At 45.9% G+C, this 22,404-nt stretch overlaps 1 protein-coding gene across 1 annotated transcript in view; it reads left to right on the top strand.

Annotated features, from left to right (window-relative positions):
• Positions 1-22,404, top strand: part of LOC310776680 (signal-induced proliferation-associated 1-like protein 2) — a gene marked incomplete at both ends in the record, with an annotated part of 44,961 nt that overhangs the window by 7,365 nt on the left and 15,192 nt on the right. The window contains 9 exons of the mRNA XM_083636840.1: positions 1,073-1,200; positions 3,164-3,352; positions 11,062-11,236; positions 12,421-12,524; positions 16,070-16,227; positions 17,142-17,381; positions 18,534-18,861; positions 19,379-19,653; positions 20,401-20,625. Of these exons, the coding sequence (XP_083492966.1) occupies positions 1,073-1,200; positions 3,164-3,352; positions 11,062-11,236; positions 12,421-12,524; positions 16,070-16,227; positions 17,142-17,381; positions 18,534-18,861; positions 19,379-19,653; positions 20,401-20,625 (1,822 nt within the window). The remainder of the gene's footprint in view (positions 1-1,072; positions 1,201-3,163; positions 3,353-11,061; positions 11,237-12,420; positions 12,525-16,069; positions 16,228-17,141; positions 17,382-18,533; positions 18,862-19,378; positions 19,654-20,400; positions 20,626-22,404) is intronic.

The raw sequence follows: 22,404 nt of genomic DNA, 5'->3' as shown, positions 1-22,404 counted from the left end.
AATGAGTGCGTGAAGCACGCAAAAGTTCATGGTTAAAAAATACAGAGGAAGAGAAGAGAAGAGAAGAGAAGAGAAGGGAGGAGAGGAGAGGAGAGGTGCGGAGGGCAGACAAGAATGAGCTGTTTGTTTGTGTAGCAGTTAGCTAAACTGCTAGCTGTTTGGTCTTTTATGCCATCAGCAGGCATTGTGATGTCATACAGTAGAAAGCATTATGTCATTGAAGATTCCGAGGAGACTTCTGCGGCGAATGTCAACATTACCAAGATAAGCTGTTTGGAAAATTCAGAGACTACACCACTACATACAGGGCAGTCTCTGTGCATACAAATAATAAAGTAGGCTATGTAGAATTCAAATATTTTGCACTAAAATGTTTGAAAAACTGTTTAGATCATCAGCACTCCCAGGGTCCCTCTTACTGTTTAGAATCTAAACAGTAAGATGTGATGATGATCTAAACTTTAGATCATCAGAACTACCTGGGTACCGATGAGAACCTGGGTCTCTCTTACTGTGTGTTTAGATCTTCAAAACTACCTGGGTCTCTCTTATTGTGTTTAGATCATCAGAACTACCTGGGTACTGATGAGAACCTGGGTCTCTCTTACTGTGTGTTAGGGCTGTGAATCTTCACTGGCCTCACGATTCGATTCGATTACGATTCATCTGTCAACGATTCGATTCGATTCGATTAAACGATGCATCACGATGCATCGCGATGCATCTTAAATCGATGCATCACTTTTTCCGCAATACATGATTTATTTTTTCTCACTTTCTTTTTTCTCACTGTGTGGCTACTTTTAAAATAAAAGTGCATTTGGAATTGCATTGTATTATGATCCATAATTAAAATAAACAACTGCATGTACTTACATTCTATTTTATTTGATAAAAAAAAAAAAAAAAAAATCATTTTTTTTTTTTTTTAATAATCGATTTTTGATATTTGTTAATCAATGCAGAATCGTGCACGTCCGCATCGCGATGCATCTTATAATCGATTATTTTTGACACCCCTACTGTGTGTTTAGATCTTCAAAACTACCTGGGTCTCTCTTACTGTGTTTAGATCATCAGAACTACCTGGGTACTGATGAGAACCTGGGTCCGGTGGCGCTGAGCCTCCGGCGGGAGAAGCTGGAAGACCGGAAGGACGGGGCGCAGTTCAACTACCGGCTCATCTTCAGGACCAGCGAGGTAACTAACGAAACAAACACACCTCTGTGTCTGTCTAAATATATCTACAAATATATTGTGTCTGCGAGCTGGCATCTTGCTTGTGCAGGGACAGAATTTAGATTTCAAAGGTGTGTGTGTGTGTGTGTGTGTGTGTGTGTGTGTGTGTGTGTGTGTGCGCGAGTATATCGCTCTCTCCCTTCCCGTTAACATCTCGGTCTCTCCCTCGCTCTCTCTCTCTCTCGTATGCACCGTTCTGAGCATGCTCAGTTGAGCAATTGTGCGGAATCCGCCTTATGATATTAGTAGAGATAAATCTGCTCTGCCAGGAGGAATGTTGAAATATTGATCACAAGTTAATGGAAGATCTTCTTTCATCTCACCATGGGAGGAACTGAGGAACAAGGGTGGAACTAACTCATTCCATTTACTGTACTCATGTTACTGTGAATGAGTAGCTTTTTGATGTACTTTTTCTTTTTTGAGAGTGCTGATTTTACAGCGAAGGTAAGCTAAGCTAACGATACAGCTAAGCGAACGTGAGATGCACGCTTCCAGCTGTGTGGTGAGACGGTGGGTCTACAGGTACAGAGGAAAAAGTCTTTGATTTGGGGGTGAACTGTCCCTTTAGACTTTGTTTCTAACGTGAGAGCCTTGGCCCCTCTTTGGTTTTTAACCCCAGAGATTCTGCTGTCTCTCACCACTCCTCAGACTTCAGATGTTCAGCTATAGAGACACTGCAGAGCGCGTCATCATTCAGAAACCACGCCCAAAACGGGGGAAAACACAAACTCCCGTCCAATCCTGGTGTTCTCCTATGTCAGAATCAGAATCACTTTCATTGCCACAGTATGCAAGTTACATACAAGGAATTTGTCTTAGTGTCGGTATGCAGCGTAGCGGTCACATCAATATACAGAGATAAGAAGTAGGAAGATAACTAAAGACAATCACAAAGTTGCAAGTGCAATCAAATCGAGTAAATATATACAATATGTACATGAGTGGTGAAGTGTTTTGTGGATGATAAATATGTCGCGTGCATGGTTGGGTGTTGCACACAAAGATCATATATATGGAAGATAAACACTCCAACTTACTTCATTGACAGCAACATCCACATTTTTCTTCTCGCCAATTCTCAATAGCTTCCTTGTTTTGCTCGGGAGTACAAAAAAACGTAAACTGGCGATTTTTTACATGTGTTGTCTGTGCAGCCCCACCACACAACAGCTTTTAGCTATGTTTAATTCAAGGAAAATGACGCTGGTGTGTGGAAGTGAACGGAGCTTTTCCCCCGTGATGGGCGCGGCCTGTTCCATGCAGTGTCTCTATCTGTAGGCCTACTTCACTAAGTCTTTATTTTTCTGCCATCTTTTTACTTTTACTCCCTACATTTTGAAGGAAAAAAGCTTTTGCACACCTAGGCTCAACAGGTGCGTCGGAGAAGGGCAAAACCCGATACAGTACCAGAATAAACTCCCGCACACTGTCTCCACATGCAATAAAAAGTTTAATCAGAATAACGTTTCGGTCGTGAGACCTTCATCAGATTCTCTGTGAGTTTATTCTGGTACTCCCTACATTTTAACACAAATATCTGTACTTTCTACTCCTTACATTAAAAAAAACAGGCTCGTTACTTTAGTTTTAATGCACGACCGACAAAAACAATGTGATGTTGTCTGTCTCTCTCCCAGCTTTCACACATTATGTGCACCTTTTTTGTGTGGAAAATCCATAACACACCAATTATTAATCCAAGTATTATATTAATATGATGTGAGGTTCAGCTTTGCACAGAAACAGCCGGTGTAGACATACTTTTTTACTTTGATACTTTTGAGTACATTTCAGAGCCTGAACCTCTTTACTTTTAATTGAGTAAACAAGTTGAATCAGTAGTTCTACTAAGTCTTTTTTTACACAAGTACCTGTACCTCTTCTTAAGTAAAGAATGTGTGTACTCTTCCCCTCTCTGCAGCTCAGCACGCTGCGAGGCGGTGTGCTGGAAGACGCGGTGCCGTCGGAGGGGAAGCACGGCTCGGCACGCGGCCTGCCTCTCAGGGACGTGCTGGAGCTCGCCGTCCCCCAGCTCAACGTCCGCTGCCTCCGCCTGGCCAGCGGCTCGCACAACGTGCCCGAGCAGCTGCTCAAACTGGACCAGCAAGAGGTGAGTTACCCAGCCTGTCCCCCCCCCAACCTGGGGGGGCGGGGGTTGGGGGAGAGAAACGACATTAACAATAACCGAGTAACTGATTGTTAAGGTGCGCAACTAACGGTTAAGGAAAATACATGAAATTCCCATCCCTACCCCAAAGCATAGTCTGCTCTATCGTCTATTTGACTCCAAACACAACACATGATCATCGTGCTGTATGGAAGAAGACCATAAACTCATTAGCAAAGTGTTTACTGAGGTCATCAATCAAGGAAAATAGGGTCATCATGGAATTCTATCCACCTTATTTTTGAATGCCCCACTGTAAAAAATAATTGTGGGTACAAGTTCCGGTTTAACATGACTTATTGTTGCAGCTTGCCATTTCCTAAAACGGTATTCTACTTGATTTGAAAAGATGGCCGCCTACACTCCCTTGAATTGAACATAACTTGGCCAATAAGTATGTGACATAGCAAATAAAACAAACAGTAATGTCTTTATTTGATGTAGAATGCAGAGGACATGTAACTGTTTCGTTAAACTCGCGTTCCAGGAATATTGTATTTACTGCGCTGCTCTAAAATAATGTTAGTGGCGTGCGGCTCAGAGAGCCTGTTCGTCCTAGAAGCCACTCGCTTTGCGCCAGAAGACAATCGATTTGGGGGTGGAACACGCCAGGATTGACCAACGCCAACGCCACTGCCCAGAACTGTCGAATCAAATCATCGACAGAGATGCTATGGCCCGCCTCCCAGTATTGAAATATATGAAAACATGCACATCCATGAACCGAGACTTCGGGTAGGTGCTGAGACGAAAACTGTAACAGTGAAATAAATGCAAAAAACGCTCGCACACTAGCAGGACTCCTTTTTGAATGCTTTATTGCACCAAGTGATAACGTTTCGAGCCAAAGCAGCTCTTCGTCTGACGAAATATAACCAGCCACGTTATAAACAACTAACCAACGCTGATGGGTACATATGGAAACGGTTTTGCCCGAAATGGTTAAAAGTTATATGAATTTGGTCATTCAGTGGCGTTTTACTGCCATGTAACATAACTAACTAGCGGCTAATATTAGCCACAGTAGGCAATTACCCATGAATGCACTGCGCTCTTAAAGGGATATTTATCGACGAGATTTTTGCCAAGCTGGACCTGATTAGTGATTTGCTCCGTTTGGAAGCCGGTACTATAATACTACCCCAACCTTCATCATATCATTCCCTTCCCCAGCTTCAAGCATTTTAACACCTGCATGTAGAAATTAGAAACACGTGACATCATGTAGCTTATAGCAAATGATTTATTTAAATTGTGTAATTTTACTACTTAATTATTAAGTGATATTAAAATACTTCAAAGAGAGCTCTGCAGCAGCTAGGCTACTGTATAGTGTGGCACGCTTGTGCTTTAAGTAAAAAAAAGAAAAAGAAAGTCCAATAGTAAAGTTAGGTCTTTTTAAATAGCATTTTGCAAATCATCAGCATTCACTCATCAGTCTTTCATTTGTCCATTTAATTAACTGTTTTGTTAATAAATGGCAAATTTTGTAAGCATTTTTATTAATACGTTGATAATAGTTTTATCAAACGGCTCATTTGAAAGCATCTTTTTGTGGAACGCTCAAGGTGGACAGTGAATATGTACAGTAACCTCAGTACATTACTGAGAATGACTGTTTGGATTAAGCCTTTTGTAGGCAGGCACATGAGGCAGAGAGGAAGAAAATGCACGCCACAGCTTCTCAGAGGGAATCAAACAACGAAGTGGGCAGACAGTCAAAGGTCTTCACCTTGAAAGCATCCCTGGATGAAGCAGGACTTTTACACTTTTTAGGAGGTCTCCATTAAACCAATTGTTTCTAATATGCTTTAAAAAAACAAAACGTAAAATTCTTCTCAATCTACTTTCTACAGGTGCTACTCTATTCCTTCAAAAGTTATAGCTATCATAGATTGTGTTTGCAAAGTAGATTTCTCTACTTGTAGAAAGAAATCACTCCATGAGTGGAAATAGCAGCGCTCCATTAAAATGCAAGACTTTGCTCAAATTTATATTTTTTTATTCAAGGCTAACGCGTTTCAGCATGTGCCTTCATCAGGGCATCATATAGATTTCTCTACTGTTGACAAAATGTGATATTGTAAAGGGACATTCACACCAAAATCGTTTTTTTCAGTCAGAACGCTATGAAAATCATGTTGAGAGCACTTCCATTGTGCACAAAACTCAGCGCACTGAGCGTTTTTTTTGTGCTCCGTTTGTTTTCCCCTGCAGTCGCGTGCAGTACAGATCAGAACACAACGACCACATGGACGGTAGCCAGCTGGTTTTGTCTGTTTGATGTTGTTCACTGTCAACATGAAAGCCAGATTATTGCCAATTCTGGCAGCAGCGGAGGTTGAAAATCCCTCTGGACGAGAAAAGGTAGGAAGAGTGAAAAAGACGATCAGTGCGCTTTTCCTCTAATGTTCAACTTTTTTCAGCTTAAAAACGCCCACAGCGATCCTCCAAAAACAACAGACGCCACCAGCGTTTAAACGCCAGGCTCGTTCATTAAAAGAGGAGCACGTCTAGCGCGTCCTGACATAGAGAATGAATTGCAGAAAGACGCTGGCAGCTCCAAAAACGCTTTTGGGTCTGAATGTCCCCTCAGTCGCGTTGGATAAAAAGCGTCTGCCAAATGGCGTAATGTAAAGAAGCATCTCACGAACCGCGTGACGCGGTTCGCAGCCTTAAAGGGATACACACGCAAATGAGGGATATACATGCAAATGCTGCATCAGGTATCAATGGGTTAAAATGCCCAATTTTACAGCAGACACAAACATGTGTATAGCCTGGTTAAAAAAAAGAAAAGAAAAGCGTTTTGGTCTCTCCAGGTATTTTCAGCGCTCCTGACAGCTGTACGTTTCTATAGCTGCACTTTTTCCCCTTTGAATTCTGCTCTGAAGGCCGCAGGTCCATCAATTATTCGGCCCTCACATCCGTGAGTGACTATTTGTCACGTAACGTATCCAGGCTGATCGCCACGGTGACAGCAGCATCTCACGTAATGTATCCAGGCTAATCGCCACGGTGACAACAGCATCTCACGTAACGTATCCAGGCTGATCGCCACGGTGACAGCAGCATCTCACGTAACGTATCCAGGCTGATCGCCACGGTGACAACAGCATCTCACCTAATGTATCCAGGCTGATCGCCACGGTGACAGCAGCATCTCACGTAACGTATCCAGGCTGATCGCCACGGTGACAACAGCATCTCACGTAACGTATCCAGGCTGATCGCCACGGTGACAGCAGCATCTCACGTAACGTATCCAGGCTGATCGCCACGGTGACAACAGCATCTCACCTAATGTATCCAGGCTGATCGCCACGGTGACAGCAGCATCTCACGTAACGTATCCAGGCTGATCGCCACGGTGACAACAGCATCTCACGTAACGTATCCAGGCTGATCACCACGGTGACAGCAGCATCTCACGTAAAGTATCCAGGCTGATCGCCACGGTGACAGCAGCATCTCACGTAACGTATCCAGGCTGATCGCCACGGTGACAGCAGCATCTCACGTAACGTATCCAGGCTGATCGCCACGGTGACAGCAGCATCTCACGTAAAGTATCCAGGCTGATCGCCACGGTGACAACAGCATCTCACCTAACGTATCCAGGCTGATCGCCACGGTGACAGCAGCATCTCACGTAACGTATCCAGGCTGATCGCCACGGCGACGGCAGCATCTCACGTAAAGTATCCAGGCTGATCGCCACGGTGACAGCAGCATCTCACGTAACGTATCCAGGCTGATCGCCACGGTGACAGCAGCATCTCACGTAACGTATCCAGGCTGATCGCCACGGTGACAGCAGCATCTCACGTAACGTATCCAGGCTGATCGCCACGGTGACAGCAGCATCTCGGAGAGGAGGAAAGGCGAGCATGAAATTGGACATTTGGCTCCACAAATGGATTTGGCCTTTGAGGCTGAAAGTGGATCAGATAAACCTGAAGGAGGCTCTGAAGATGCTTTGTCACAGTCAGAGGCTGCCACGGATCCATTTTCCATTTTGGAATGCTTCTCATTCAGTAGGGGAGAGCAGGGTGAGTTGCGCCGGCTCTGACTCGAGGCATCTGGCGTTTTGACGGTACGATTTTTTTTAAACTGACATATTTGTGTCGAGTCCACCCCTGGGGATACACAGTGATCGAACCAGGCGTTTTGACGGTACCATTTTTTTTAAACTGACATATTTGTGTCGAGTCCACCCCTGGGGATACACAGTGATCGAACCAGGCGTTTTGACGGTACCATTTTTTTTAAACTGACATATTTGTGTCGAGTCCACCCCTGGGGATACACAGTGATCGAACCAGGGGTTTTGACGGTACGATTTTTTAAAAACTGACATATTTGTGTCGAGTCCACCCCTGGGGATACACAGTGATCGAACCAGGCGTTTTGACGGTACGATTTTTTTTAAACTGACATATTTGTGTCGAGTCCACCCCTGGGGATACACAGTGATCGAACCAGGCGTTTTGACGGTACTATTTTTTTTAAACTGACATATTTGTGTCGAGTCCACCCCTGGGGATACACAGTGATCGAACCAGGCGTTTTGACGGTACGATTAAAAAAAAAGGGGGGGTGGGAGAAGAATTTTGGGCCTAGGGAGAGGATAACTGAAGCCACATTATGGTGAAGTAAAACTTTTTTAAACATTTTTTCACCTCATATAATGCTCATAAAGCAATACAAATAGGTGTGATTTAAAAAATAAAGTTCAAAAGATCAAATCCATACAAAGGTGTCTTGGCTCTACTTGTTGGTGGAGGCATATATATATATATAGATAGATAGATAGATAGATAGATAGATAGATAGATAGATAGATAGATAGATAGAGATATATATATATATAGATATATATAGATATATCTATATATAGATATATCTATATATAGATATATATATATATATATTTATAAAACGGCTCTCTCAAATCAAGCAATCTGATTGGTTCACAGCCATTGTATAAATCCAATAACCGAGTCCAATAACCCATGGCCATGGCTTATTGGTTGCCATGGCAACTCTCTTACTAAAAGCCTTTGGTTTAAAAAAAAACAAATGGCGGAGACAGCTGTCAGATCCTTGTGAATCGATCTTCGCTTATAACTTTACTAATACTTCGCAGAAAATGATGTTTTGTACAAGAATAGATGCGGGCTAATGTCTTCTTTGCAAAAGAAAGGCTGTTAACCCCGCATTTAACCCCGCATTTAACCCCGTAACGTTAGTTGGTGTCGGGCTTTGCAGAAAGCATTCAGCTTCTCAGCAAGCGCTGAGAATGCAACGCTGCGCTCGAGCTGCCTGTCGGGGTTTCCAGAAAGCTCTCAGCTTCTCAGCAAGCGCCAGGATTGGCCAATGTCAACTTCAGTCTCCAGAACGATCCAATCAAATCACCCGCACGTTCTTGCGGTCCCGCCTTACAGTAGTGTTTCAACTGACTCTATCAGAATGACATGCCAGTCGGAGTCGGACTTATAGTATTATTATTATTATTATATTATCATACTTGGAAACCGTTTTATAAAAGCAATATAGCACTCGAGCTGCGTGTGTTGTGGAATATACGTGTTGTGGAATATACGAGGCCGCAGGCCGAGTGGGATAACTGCTGATCAGGGGGATATATTTGGCACAACACACTGGCTCTCATGCTATATTGCTTAAATATATAGAGGCATATAGCCACGGTGCGTTCCTTCTACTTTTCACCTGCACCTTGTCTCCATCATGAATAATTCAGTAGAAATCACTTTCTGTCTGTGTTGCTGAGTCTGTTGAGACGGATGTCACACTCAGCCGTGTGTGTGTGTGTGTGTGTGTGTGTGTGTGTGTGTGTGTGTGTGTGTGTGTGTGAGTGAGACTGCAGGCTCATAGAGTCAAACTGATAGTGGAGATAACAGTCTGTGTCTGCTTACGGAGCCTTTCAGGCTTCACACCTCACAGCTTGCTGCAGCGCCACCTAGCGGCTACCCACCTGTCACTCAAAGCGGCCATGCCTTTAACACGTTCAGTGCCAGCGACGCCATATGGCGTCATTAGAAATTTACCGTACAGTGCCAGCGACGCCAAATGGCGTCATAACTCCAAATTGTTTTTTTGACGGGGGGGTGTCGATCTAAGCTTCTTACGTCGCCTCTAACAATATTGTAGCTATTGGAGGTCGATAACCTATTTTACAAACCCATTAGGTGGCGACAGCACTCTCCTGATCAGAGAAAAAGGAGCCAAACACACAGAAATAGTCACTGGGGAAAATGAGGAAATCGCATCGCATCCGTCCGTATGCATCGACGTGCCTCCATAAACGAGCACAACGCCAGCTGTGCCCCCAGCAGCAGCATCCGCTGTCACAACTGAGCACCTCCATGTACGCTGCAACAGCACATATACATAATCAGCCTATTATTCCGAACTGGAAGCATGCCAGCCCGTGACAAACACACGCGGAACCAAAAAGCTGAATGTCGCGCACCATTCACTGTGTGTGCGCAGCAAACTCAGCAGAGACTGAGAGCCACCAGACACATAAGACACACCCAGGAGGCGTGTGCAGTTGAGGGGGGGGGGGGGGGGAGCACGCAGAGCAGCAGAGCAGCATACACTTCACCCAGACAGACCCAGACATCAGAAAATTAGCTTCAGAGTCAGTGATGTGCTTGAAATGTTTAATTTCACAAAAGGCTCATTATCTCAGCTCGTAGAAAAAAAGGGATGTTTTTGCTTCAATCAAGCTATCTTCTCCGGCTCATAACTAAAGAACGGAAAATGGGATCAATAAACTTTTTTTTGCAGGTGATAGAAGAGAGTCTCATCGTTATTTGTGCGTGTTCAGTGTTTACATAGTAATTATTAAAAAAATTATATGACTGTTTTAAAATGCATTGCGGCCTATGTGGCACAGCAAGCAACCTTTTGCCCAAGGGCCGTGGCACTCAAAGTGTTAATGATGCGTAACTTTAAGCCTTAATCAAATTTAAACTGGTGAGTTCTACAAACAAAATAAGAAATGGAGTGAAAGAGTTGCAATTAATGCCCCCTGAGCAGATTTATTTTAACATTTCATTTATTTTCATGATTTATTCTTACATTTTTCCATTTTACCCTTTCTCTCAACTTGAGAGAAAGGGTAAAATGGAAAAATGTAAGAATAGCACTCAGGGGGTACTTGAGAGTCTACTCTTATGACATCACTGATCATATCACAACTTCGCATCACTGATGACATCACAAGTGCTCTTTTGACATCACTGATGTCCCTTTGAGTTATGGGAGACTGAGTGCTAGAAACTAGAAAAGATAAGGCTTGTCCTTGCCCTGGCCCTTGCCCTGGTCCTTGCCCTTGCCCTGGCCCTTGCCCTTGCCCTTGTCCTTGTCCTTGCCCTTGCCCTGGCCCTTGCCCTGGCCCTGGCCCTGGCCCTGGCCCTGGCCCTTGCCCTGGCCCTTGCCCTGGCCCTGGCCCTTGCCCTGGCCCTGGCCCTTGCCCTGGCCCTGGCCCTTGCCCTGGCCCTTGCCCTGGCCCTTGCCCTGGCCCTGGCCCTGGCCCTGGCCCTTGCCCTGGCCCTGGCCCTGGCCCTTGCCCTGGCCCTGGCCCTGGCCCTGGGAGTAAGATGTGTCTCTCTGTGTTGCAGCTGAGCCTGCAGCAGAAGGTGGGCGTGTTGTACTGCAGCGCCGGGCAGAGCAGTGAGGACGACATGTACAACAACCAGAGCTCCAGCCCTGCTCTGGACCACTTCCTGGAGCTGCTCGCACACAAGGTCCGCCTCCGAGGGTTCAACAAGTACGCAGCACAGCTGGACACCAGCAGTAAGAAACACTCTCTCTGTGTGTGTGTGTGTGTGTGTGTGTGTGTGTGTGTGTGTGTGTGTGTGTGTCTGTGTGTGTGTGTGTCTGTGTGTGTGTGTGTGTGTGTGGGGTCTGTGCAGTGTGTGTGCAGTCTCAGTGTGTGTGCAGTGTGTGTAGTGAGCATAGACTGCATAGTGGAGGTAGCCTCTGTGACATCACCCATTGTTTTGTGGACTCCCATTCTGAGGCCTGGAGTTTGTCATTGTGAGCGTCGCCATCTTGGTTATTTGGAGGCAGAAGCAGCGAGCGTGAGACCAGAGGGTTTCAGCTCCGCCTGCCAGTTCCCAGCGTCACGATCACTGGACAGCTGACCTGTCAATCACACCCCAAAGCCAGCATAGTCTGCTTTAGGCCGTGGCCACACTGATGCATGGTGTCCGTCCGTGCATTCATTTCTCTGTTCACTTCACTTCCTTTTCACAGACAGCCGTGCGTCTGTCCGTGGAGCACTGATAACCTGTACGTCTCCAGACATTTCAGGGGGGGCTGAACTTTTGTCTGGATGGACGTATGGGATGGACAGATTGGTCACCGTCAGCGGAAATACTGGAAACAGAGTGACCGACCGTTGCCCGCATCGTCGTAAAAACGTTATTTTACAGCCACGATATTGTTCCAATATCAACGACTAGTATCAAAGCTGGTGGGCTTATGGAAAGAGTGTGACTCCAACTGGTTAAAAGTTATTATGGGCGGCGTTTTGAGCCTGGCGAACACTTAGTTAGCAAACGTAGCTCACAGCTAACAGCTGTAGCTAATGCTGCCAATACTGTAGAAAAACAACACAACGGACATCAATCTATCCGTTTTATAATTATGTCCATTTTCTGACGGATCAGTGTGGCCACGGCCTCATCATCTGTTTCACTCTAAATGGGAGCATAATTTAGAAAATGAACATCCTGCTGTTTTGAAGAAGACTTGAAACTCGTGTTTGAGACCAAAAACTCATTAGGAAAGTGTCATAAATCAGGTGAGAAGTAGGGTCATTTCCCCATACAATCAGACTTCTCTTTGCAGCCAGTGGAGTCGTTCCCCCTGCTGGCCATTAGAAAGAGTGCTGGTTTCAGGCTTCACTTCTCAGAGGCGGATGTTGCCCCTTGGTCTTGAAGCTGGTCTGATGGCAGGTTTTGGTTTCCTCACAGTGGACTCTACGGGAAGCCACTCCCTCTACACCACCTTCAGAGACACAGAGCTGATGTTCCACGTCTCCACGCTGCTGCCATACACACCCAGCAACACACAACAGGTCAGTCACACCACAACACACACCCAGCAACACACAACAGGTCAGTCACACCACAACACACACCCAGCAACACACAACAGGTGAGTCACACCACAACACACACCCAGCAACACACAACAGGTCAGTCACACCACAACACACACCCAGCAACACACAACAGGTGAGTCACACCACAACACACACCCAGCAACACACAACAGGTCAGTCACACCACAACACACACCCAGCAACACACAACAGGTCAGTCACACCACAACACACACCCAGCAACACACAACAGGTCAGTCACACCACAACACACACCCAGCAACACACAACAGGTCAGTCACACCACAACACACACCCAGCAACACACAACAGGTGAGTCACACCAAACACACACCCAGCAACACACAACAGGTGAGTCACACCACAACACACACCCAGCAACACACAACAGGTCAGTCACACCACAACACACACCCAGCAACACACAACAGGTGAGTCACACCACAACACACACCCAGCAACACACAACAGGTCAGTCACACCACAACACACAACAGGTCAGTCACACCACAACACACACCCAGCAACATACAACAGGTCAGTCACACCACAACACACAACAGGTCAGTCACACAACAACACACACCCAGCAACACACAACAGGTCAGTCACACCACAACACACAACAGGTCAGTCACACAACAACACACACCCAGCAACACACAACAGGTCAGTCACACCACAACACACAACAGGTCAGTCACACCACAACACACAACAGGTCAGTCACACAACAACACACACCCAGCAACACACAACAGGTCAGTCACACCACAACACACACCCAGCAACACACAACAGGTCAGTCAGTCAGGATGTAGAGCGTGTCATCCACTAATCACTTTGTATAAAAGAGGTCGGTGGTTCGATCCCCGACTCCTCCAGTCTGCATGTTGAAGTGTCCTTGGGCAAGACACTGAACCCCAAATTGCTCCCGATGTTGTGCCAGCACCCTGCGTGGTAGCTTGCTGCCATCGGTGTGTGAATGAATGGGTGACTGTACCTATTGATTGTAAAGCGCTATATAAATGCAGCCCATTTGCCAAATCTGAGTCGAGTCTCAACTCTTTTGAGGACGAGTCTCAAGTCAAATCTCTAGTCACTGCGTGTGCGACTTAAGTGTGACTTGAGTCTAAGTTCAAGTCTCCATCTCTACAGTTCATTAGAACTGGCATCTCTCGTTTCACAGCAGATGTGTTTCTGTCACAGAGACAGATGTTTGTTAATTGGAATTTCTATTGCTGGTGACGTTGCCACGGTAACCATTCCACGGGCTGCCGTCAGTTAACACCATGTGTGAGAGGGTGTTGTTATGAGAGAGGGGGGTGTTAATGAGACGGGTGAACACAGCGTCTCCAGACGCTGCTGTCTCTCTCTCTCCACCAACAAGTAACTGAGTATTTATTTGTGTCGTGGCCAGAAACGCTACAGGAAACTAAACAGATCTTAGATCCGCACCACAGCAACATGGCTGATCGTTTTCAACATGGAAAATCCCCACATTCCCGCAGCCAGTCCCCCTACCCACCCGTCGAACCCCGACTTTCTGTGACCTTCCTATCCCTAGCGATGGCCCCTTTTCCCTAGCCCCACCCCCTTCCCTCACCATGCCCCCTCGCACCACCCACATCCCCCTAGCCACTCCCCCTCGAACCCTGACTCCCTACAACCGCCCTATCCCTCGCTACAGCCCATTTCAGATAGCCCCACCCCCATACTGATCACGCCCCCCTCCCCCCACCCACATCCCCCTAACCACTCCCACAACCCTTTAAATCCTTACTGATCAGGCCCACCACCCACATGCCCCTAACCCCAATCCTGACTCTCTACGACCTTCCCATCCCTCTCTATGACCTTCCCATCCCTAGCTACGGCCCCTTTTCCCTAGCCTCTCACCCCTTCCCTGACCCCCCCACCCCCTCCCACCACCCACATCCCCCTAGCCACTCCCCCTACCCGCCCCTCGTTTCCCATCTCTCTATGACCTTCCTATCCCTGGCTATGGCCCCTTTTACTTACCGCCGCCTTCCTTGATGGAATGGGCGGACGTGAGGTCACAGTGACCTTGAACTTTGACCTTTGACCACCAAAATCTAATCAGTTCATCCTTGAGTCCAAGTGGACGTTTGAGCCAGATTTGAAGAAATTGCCTCAAGGCGTTCCTGAGATATTCCGTTAACGAGCATCGGACGGACATATGGACGTACGTATGGACATATGGACGTACGTATGGACATACGGACGGACGGACAACCCGAAAACATAATGCCTCCTCCGGCCACGCCTATCGCCGGCGGAGGCATAATAATGGGGTGTCATCATGGTTTTGTGAATTAACATGAAATCATGGGAGCCGTTTTAATTTACGTTCAGATTCCTTCAGACCTTGATATGTAAAAGGTTGAGAATAATGGACAGTATAGGCTTGACATTAGGGGTGCACCGATCGATCGGCAAGCAATCTGTATCGGCCAATTTTGACCTCAAATATGCGATCGGCTGATTGCCGATATTTCGGCTGATTGCCGATATTTTTTTATATTAAACAATTTTTTTTTTTTTTTTAAGCCCTATCACTAATCTGGCTTTCCAACGATATAAAATACAATGCCAATTGGTATTATTAAAGGGGAGAAATAATCGACCGAAATAACGTTTCCAAACTTTTTTTGAGGAGTTTATATATCGGTGATCGGTAATCTGTGATCGGTCGATGATCGGTTGGGCAGATATTTCCCATAGGCGATCGGCAATCGGTGATCGGTGCACCCCTACTTGACATATCACTCTACATATATCAGGGTATCCGCAGGGTCTTGAAAAGTCTTGAAAGTTGGGAATTCAATTTAGGGAAAATCAAGACCCTTGAAAGTATTGAAAAGTCTTAGGTGGATTTCAAATTCAAGACCCTTTAAATGTGTTATTTTTTCGATGTGAATAGATGTGTTTTCATGACATTCATTTACACTGAGTTAAAAATAATGTGCGTGCTTTTAAAATAAATAATATGTAACGTTACATGCATGTGACAGTGTGTCCGTGTGGGTGTGTCGTGGGCGTCCCCCCCCTCCCCTCCTCTCCTTCACTCATTCAGTGCTTGCTTCAACACAACAAACATGGCTGTTGTGAGCGCATGCGGTCTTCTCCGGTCTAGAGAGCGAAATATGGAGCTATTTTGCTTACGTTACGTTGCTGACAGGGATGGACACTACATAGCCCGTCTGTAAACAATGTTTAAAAGTGCGGAGGCGAACTGGGGACGGGAGCTGACCAAACTGACAAACATCGCAACTTCAAAGAGCAACAGGTAGCAAATGTGATCGATAACATAATTACACTCCCTCAAATAAGTCGTCAAACAATTTTTATTTTGTGACGGCAAACATTTTTCACCGTCAGTTTGAGGAGGACATGTGCTCAGTATATATGCAGGATTCAGTCCTGCAGGCAGAATGTCTTCTTGTCTTGATTCTCTGTGTGTTTCTGTCCTCCAGCCTCTGCGGAGACGACACATCGACAGCGACACGGTGACAGTGATCTTCCAGGAGCCCGGAGCTCTGCCCTTCACGCCCACAAACACCCGCTCCCACTCCCAACACGTCTTCATCATCGTCCGCGTCCACAGCCCCTGCACCGACAGCGCCTGCTACAGGTGAGGAGGACACAGCTCCAACACTGTGTGTCTGTCTTTCAAAGGGGCCCTATTATGCTTTTCCTTATTTGGTGTCAATGTTAGAGGTGAAGAGGGGGATTTCCATTCCTTCAGGATAAGTTTCTTGGCAACAGTTGTCCCCTGTGTCGTATGTGTGTCGTATGTGTGTTGTATGTGTGTGTTGTATGTGTGTTGTATGTGTGTGTTGTATGTGTGTGTTGTATGCAGTGTTGGGCAAGTTAATTTCAAAATGTAATATACTACATATTACTAGTTACTTTAATTTGAAAGTAATAAGTTACTTTACAATATTACTTTCTGTGTAGAGTAACTCGTTACTTATTACACTACTTTTGCATTACTTTTACCAAAACAACAGCAGCAGCCGAACCATCCCGAAAAATTATTTCAACCGCCTTGAAGTCAGTGTAAACAATCCAAAATTCTAAATGTTATTCTTTTCCTTTGTTATTGTCATCTATAGTGGTTATTTGCATAAAAACACAGTTTGATTAGGAAATGATTGTATCTTTTTTAAATATGTGCTTTGAGTTAATAAAATGTAACTCAATTTGTGACTTGAGTTACTTGACAACGTAACTGGTATAATATTACTGAAATCCTATAAGTAATAAGTTATATTACTGAGTTACTGCTAAAAGTAATATATTACATGTAATATGTTACTTTTGTAATGAGTTACTCCCAACACTGGTTGTATGTGTGTTGTATGTGTGTGTTGTATGTGTGTTGTATGTGTGTGTTGTATGTGTGTTGTATGTGTGTGTTGTATGTGTGTTGTATGTGTGTGTTGTATGTGTGTTGTATGTGTGTGTTGTATGTGTGTTGTATGTGTGTGTTGTAAGAAGATATAAACAGTAATACCAGATCATCTTCTGCTCCTTGCTGTGCAGTGTTGCTGTGAGCAGATCGAAGGGCGTCCCTCCCTTCGGGCCTCCCATCCCAGTGGGCCTGACGTTCCCCAGCTCGCCCGCCTTCCGAGACTTCCTCCTGACCAAGATCATCAACGCTGAGCACGCCGCGCGCAAGTCCCACGCGTCCCGCGCCGTGGCAGCGCGCACCAGACACCGGCACCTCAAGGACCTGGTGGAGACGTTCTCCACAGCCACGCCGGTGGACTGCTCAGCCACCAGGTCAGAGATGGCTACAAATTACATTGTTACTGTGCTTAAACAGGTTTTTCAGGTATCTGTACTCTATTTTTCTGACAACTTTACTTTTACTCCCTACATTTTAACACAAACATCTCTACTTTCTACTCCTCCTTACATTTTCAAAACAGGCTAGTTACTTTAGTTGTAATGTCCGACAGACAAAAACGATGTAACGTGGTTCATCTGTCTCTCTCCTCTCACACTCTTCCAGCTTTCACATATTATTTGCACCTTTGTTGTGGGGAAACCATATCACAGAAATGATTAGCAATCAAAATATAGTCTTTGTTCATGTTTGCAGGGGTCTTTCAAGTTTAATAGTTTTCAAATTAAAATTTCAATTATCAATTATAAATATGATGTGAGTTTCAGTTAGCTTTGCACAGAAACAGCTGGTAGAAATACTTTTTACTTAAATATGTGATTACATTTCAGAGCCTGTACTTTTTATGCCTCCGCCGGCGATAGCCAGGCCGGCGGCATTATGGATCCGGGTTGTCCGTCCGTACGTCCGTCCGATGTTCGTTAACGCGATATCTGAGGAATGCCTTGACGGAATTTCATCAAATTTGCCTCAAACATCGATTTAGACTCAAGGATGATTTGATTAGATTTTGGTGGTCGAAGGTCAAGGTCACTGTGACCTCTTGAACGCCATTTTCAAGCTTGTTAACGTGATATCTCAGGAATGGCATGACGGAATTTAATCAAATTTGCCTCAAACATCGACTTGGACTCAAGCATGATCTGATTAGATTTTGATGGTCAAAGGTCAAAGTCCAAGGTCACTGTGACCTCTCAAACGCCATTTTCAAGCTTGTTAACGCGATATCTCAGGAATGCCTTGACAGAATTTCATCAAATTTGTCTCAAACATTAACTTGCACTCAAGGATAAACAAGGGACTTTGATGGTTAAAGGGCAAAGTTCAAAGTTCAAGGTCACTGTGACCTCACACACCCAATTTCCAAGCTCTGTAACGCAACATCTCAGGAGCGCCTTGACGGAACTTCTTCCAATTGGACTCAAGAATTAACTAATGGCGGAGGCATAAACCGCGGTGCAGTAAATAAGTTGAATCACTACTTCAAGTCCCTTGAAGTAAAGCACCTTTCCCTCCCATCTGTGCAGCAGGTTCAGCTTCATCATGCTGGGAGGCAAGAAGAAGGAGCGCAGCACGCCGCGGAGAGACGCTCACCTGCAGAGCGCCGGGGCGCTGGCCTGGTCCGTGCTGCTCGCCCGTGGCACCGCCTGCCTGCTGGCTGTCTCCAGGCAGGTAGTGCTGCTGATAGAGGAGGCTTCCAAACAGGTGCTGTTCAACTGCTCCTGTAGTGATGTCATCGGCTGCAGCGCCACGCCCGGCGCCATCAAGCTGTTCTACGAGCGCGGCGAGTGCGTCACCTTCTCTGCCCGGGAGGGATGCTGGGACGACGTGCGGGAAATCACTAGGAGGCTTCAGGTAACATTTTGATTGGTCATCAAAGTTCAGAGGTCAGACTTCAGGTAACATTGTGATTGGTCATCAAAGTTCAGAGGTCAGACTTCAGGTAACATTTTGATTGGTCATCAAAGTTCAGAGGTCAGACTTCAGGTAACATTTTGATTGGTCATCAAAGTTCAGAGGTCAGACCAAACAGAGAGCTTGATTTTCTGCTTTGTAATGAGGTCCATCATTTCATCCACAAACATCATCTATCTAGAATGTGTCAGTCAGTATGTCTGCATGTCTGTCAGTATGCGCACAAGTGCCAATTATGATGTCATCAGTCTAAGGCTGTAAGGCTATTACTATTGAGTGATAAAGTTTTGTGTGTGTGTGTGCGCGCGCGTGTGTGTGTGTGCACGTGCATGTGTGTGTGTGCACGTGTGTGTGTGTGGTGTGTGTGTGTGTGTGCGCGTGCATGTGTGTGTGTGTGTGTATGCGTGTGTGTGTGTGTGTGTGTGTGTGTGTGCACGTCTGTGTGTGTGCGGTGCAGGCTGTAGGTGCTGGTGGTGCAGCAGTGGAGTGCACACTGCGGAGGGGTGGGCAGGGCCAGCTGGGCTTCCACGTCAACATGCAGGGCGTGGTGGGGGAGGTGGAGCCCTGCGGCGCGGCCTGGCAGGCCGGCCTGCGCCCCGGCTCCAGGCTGCTGGAGATCTGCCAGGTCGCCGTGGCGACGCTGTCACACCAACAGATGGTGGACCTCCTGCGCATGTCGGCCGTGGTCAGCGTGGTCGTGGTCCACCCGCACGAGGACGGAACGCCACGGAGGTCAGCAGCCTCTCTTATACAGATACGTTCACCCAAACATGAAAATTCACTCATTTACTCGTCCCCGTGCCGGAGGAAGGTCAGGTGACGTTTTTTAGTCCACAAAACATTTGTGGAGTTTTCCAGGCGACCAGATACATTCACCATAACTTCATTACTTCAGTGAATGTGACCAACTTTCAAATGTAACCAAAAAAAGCTTCCATACTACTTGTTTACTGGCATCCAAGTCTCCACAAGCCCTGAGATGCCTAACTGCTTAATGCATGATTATTTATCATTTGTTACAATTGATTGTATGTATATACTGTATATATATATATATATATGTATGTTTATATAGATATATATAGATATAGATAGATATAGATATAGATATGTGTGTATGTGTGTGTATGTACATACATACATATACACACACACATATATATATATATATATATATATATATATATATATATATATATACTGTATATATATATACACCGTATATATATGTGTGTGTATATATATGTGTGTGTGTATATGTAGGTATGTATATATATATATATATGTGTATATATATGTATATATATGTACATATATGTGTGTGTGTGTGTGTGTGTGTATATATATATATACATACACATATATGTGTGTGTGTATACTTGTATGTACACAGTATAGTATGTTATATAGTTATATATACTATACAATATGTGGTTATAGTATTTTATATGAAGAAGCACTGTCTTGTCATGTGTGCAGGAGCTGGTCGGAGTTGCACTGGGTGCCGATGTTGGAGGGGGGCGTGGCCTCTGGGCCTTTCAGGCCACCGCCCCCCGCTTGCCATCAAGTCGCCGCCGTGCCCATAGCCCCGCCCCTCTCCAGAGCCTCGCCCAATCAGGGCCTCAGCCCCGGGCAGCACATGTTCCATTACACTATGGCTTCGATCTCACAGAGCGCCTCCTTCGACAGGACGGAAGGAACCAGGTACTCTCCTCACAGCAACCCTTTTAACTCATTGAGTGCCAATGACGAATATAGTCGTCAATTCGGATAGTAACGTAGAGTGCCAATGACGACTAAAGTTGTCAATTGCGTTTTTTGATGGTGGGACGTGGATCAAAGCCAGATCCATCTCCTGTAAAATTTTGGGGCATGTTGAATGTGTATAACCTATTTTACGGACCCATTAGGTGGCAACAGTGCTCTCCAGATTAGAGAAAGTTGAGTAAAAAACAGAAGTCGTTATGGAAACGGAAACGGCATCGGTATGCATCGATATGCATGAAGCATAACGTTAGCTGTGCCTGTGAACAGCAGTCAATCTGCTGCCACAATTGAGCCCCTCCGTCTCTGCTGCGATAGCCCCTCCATATGATTTAGTTGCCGACACCAGCATCTTTCTGAAAAGTTACATTATTCTCAGCTGGGAGCCGGCGACACGCTGTGAAAAAGCGGGGTGCAGCGCACTTTTCAGTGCAGAGCAAACGCTGAGCAAACGCAGCAGAGCCACCAGAGACACTCCCACGGAGGAGGAGGGGGTGGGGTGGGGCACGCAGGGCAGCATACAACCATTGACAGTAAACACAGACCCAGACAGCAGGCTCGATGGACAGAGACAGGCAAACAAGCTAGAATATCTGATGCCCACCAGCAGTAAATCAAGACCAGCAAGAAGGTGTAGGGTCTGCGCACGCAGGGGCCAGCGCTGCTGGTTGCAGCTAAAAAATATTATTTGGCCAAACAAAATTCCTTTGTTTTCACTGTTTTATTGAAGGAAATTATTTTTGAGGTGTCATTACATCAGAAAATATTCGTTTCAGAGTCAGTGATGTGCTTGAAATGCTTCATTTCACAAAAGGCTGAATATCTCAGCTTCTAAATTGAAATGTGTGTTTTTGCTGAAATCCACCTATCTTCTCCGGCTGATAACTAAAGAACGGAAAATGATATCAATAAACTTTTTTTTGCTGATGATAGAAGAGAGTCTCCTTGTTCTTTGTGCGTGTTCGGTGTTTACATAGTAATATCACACAATATTCTGTGGGCCTCGAGAAATCACTGAAAATGCTCTGAAACTGGCACTGGGAGCGTCCGTTCTCCAAAAGTGGCTGGCACTCAATGAGTTAATGCGGTAAAGCAGGAAGTAAAGCAGGTGTACATGTAATAAGAATAATAATAATAATTGATTGGATTTATATAGCGCCTTTCTAGACACTCAAAGCACTTCACATATCAGGGGAGAGAGGGGGAGGGAACTCAACTCATCCACCACCGATGTGTAGCACCCACCTGGGTGATGTGTAGCACCCACCTGGGTGATGTGTAGCACCCACCTGGGTGATGTGCAGCACCCACCTGGGTGATGTGTAGCACCCACCTGGGTGATGTGTAGCACCCACCTGGGTGATGTGTAGCACCCACCTGGGTGATGTGTAGCACCCACCTGGGTGATGTGCAGCACCCACCTGGGTGATGTGTAGCACCCACCTGGGTGATGTGCAGCACCCACCTGGGTGATGTGTAGCACCCACCTGGGTGATGTGTAGCACCCACCTGGGTGATGTGTAGCACCCACCTGGGTGATGTGCAGCACCCACCTGGGTGATGTGTAGCACCCACCTGGGTGATGTGTAGCACCCACCTGGGTGATGTGTAGCACCCACCTGGGTGATGTGTAGCACCCACCTGGGTGATGCACGGCAGCCAGTTTGCGCCAGAACGCTCACCACACATCTACACACTCTCCACACACACACATCTCCA

The sequence above is a fragment of the Poromitra crassiceps genome (genome assembly GCF_964638095.1).
Source record: "Poromitra crassiceps genome assembly, chromosome: 5".
In the NCBI taxonomy this organism is placed as follows: domain Eukaryota; kingdom Metazoa; phylum Chordata; class Actinopteri; order Beryciformes; family Melamphaidae; genus Poromitra; species Poromitra crassiceps.
Note: the sequence above shows the minus strand (reverse complement) of the source record. Positions and strands in the feature narration are given on the sequence as shown.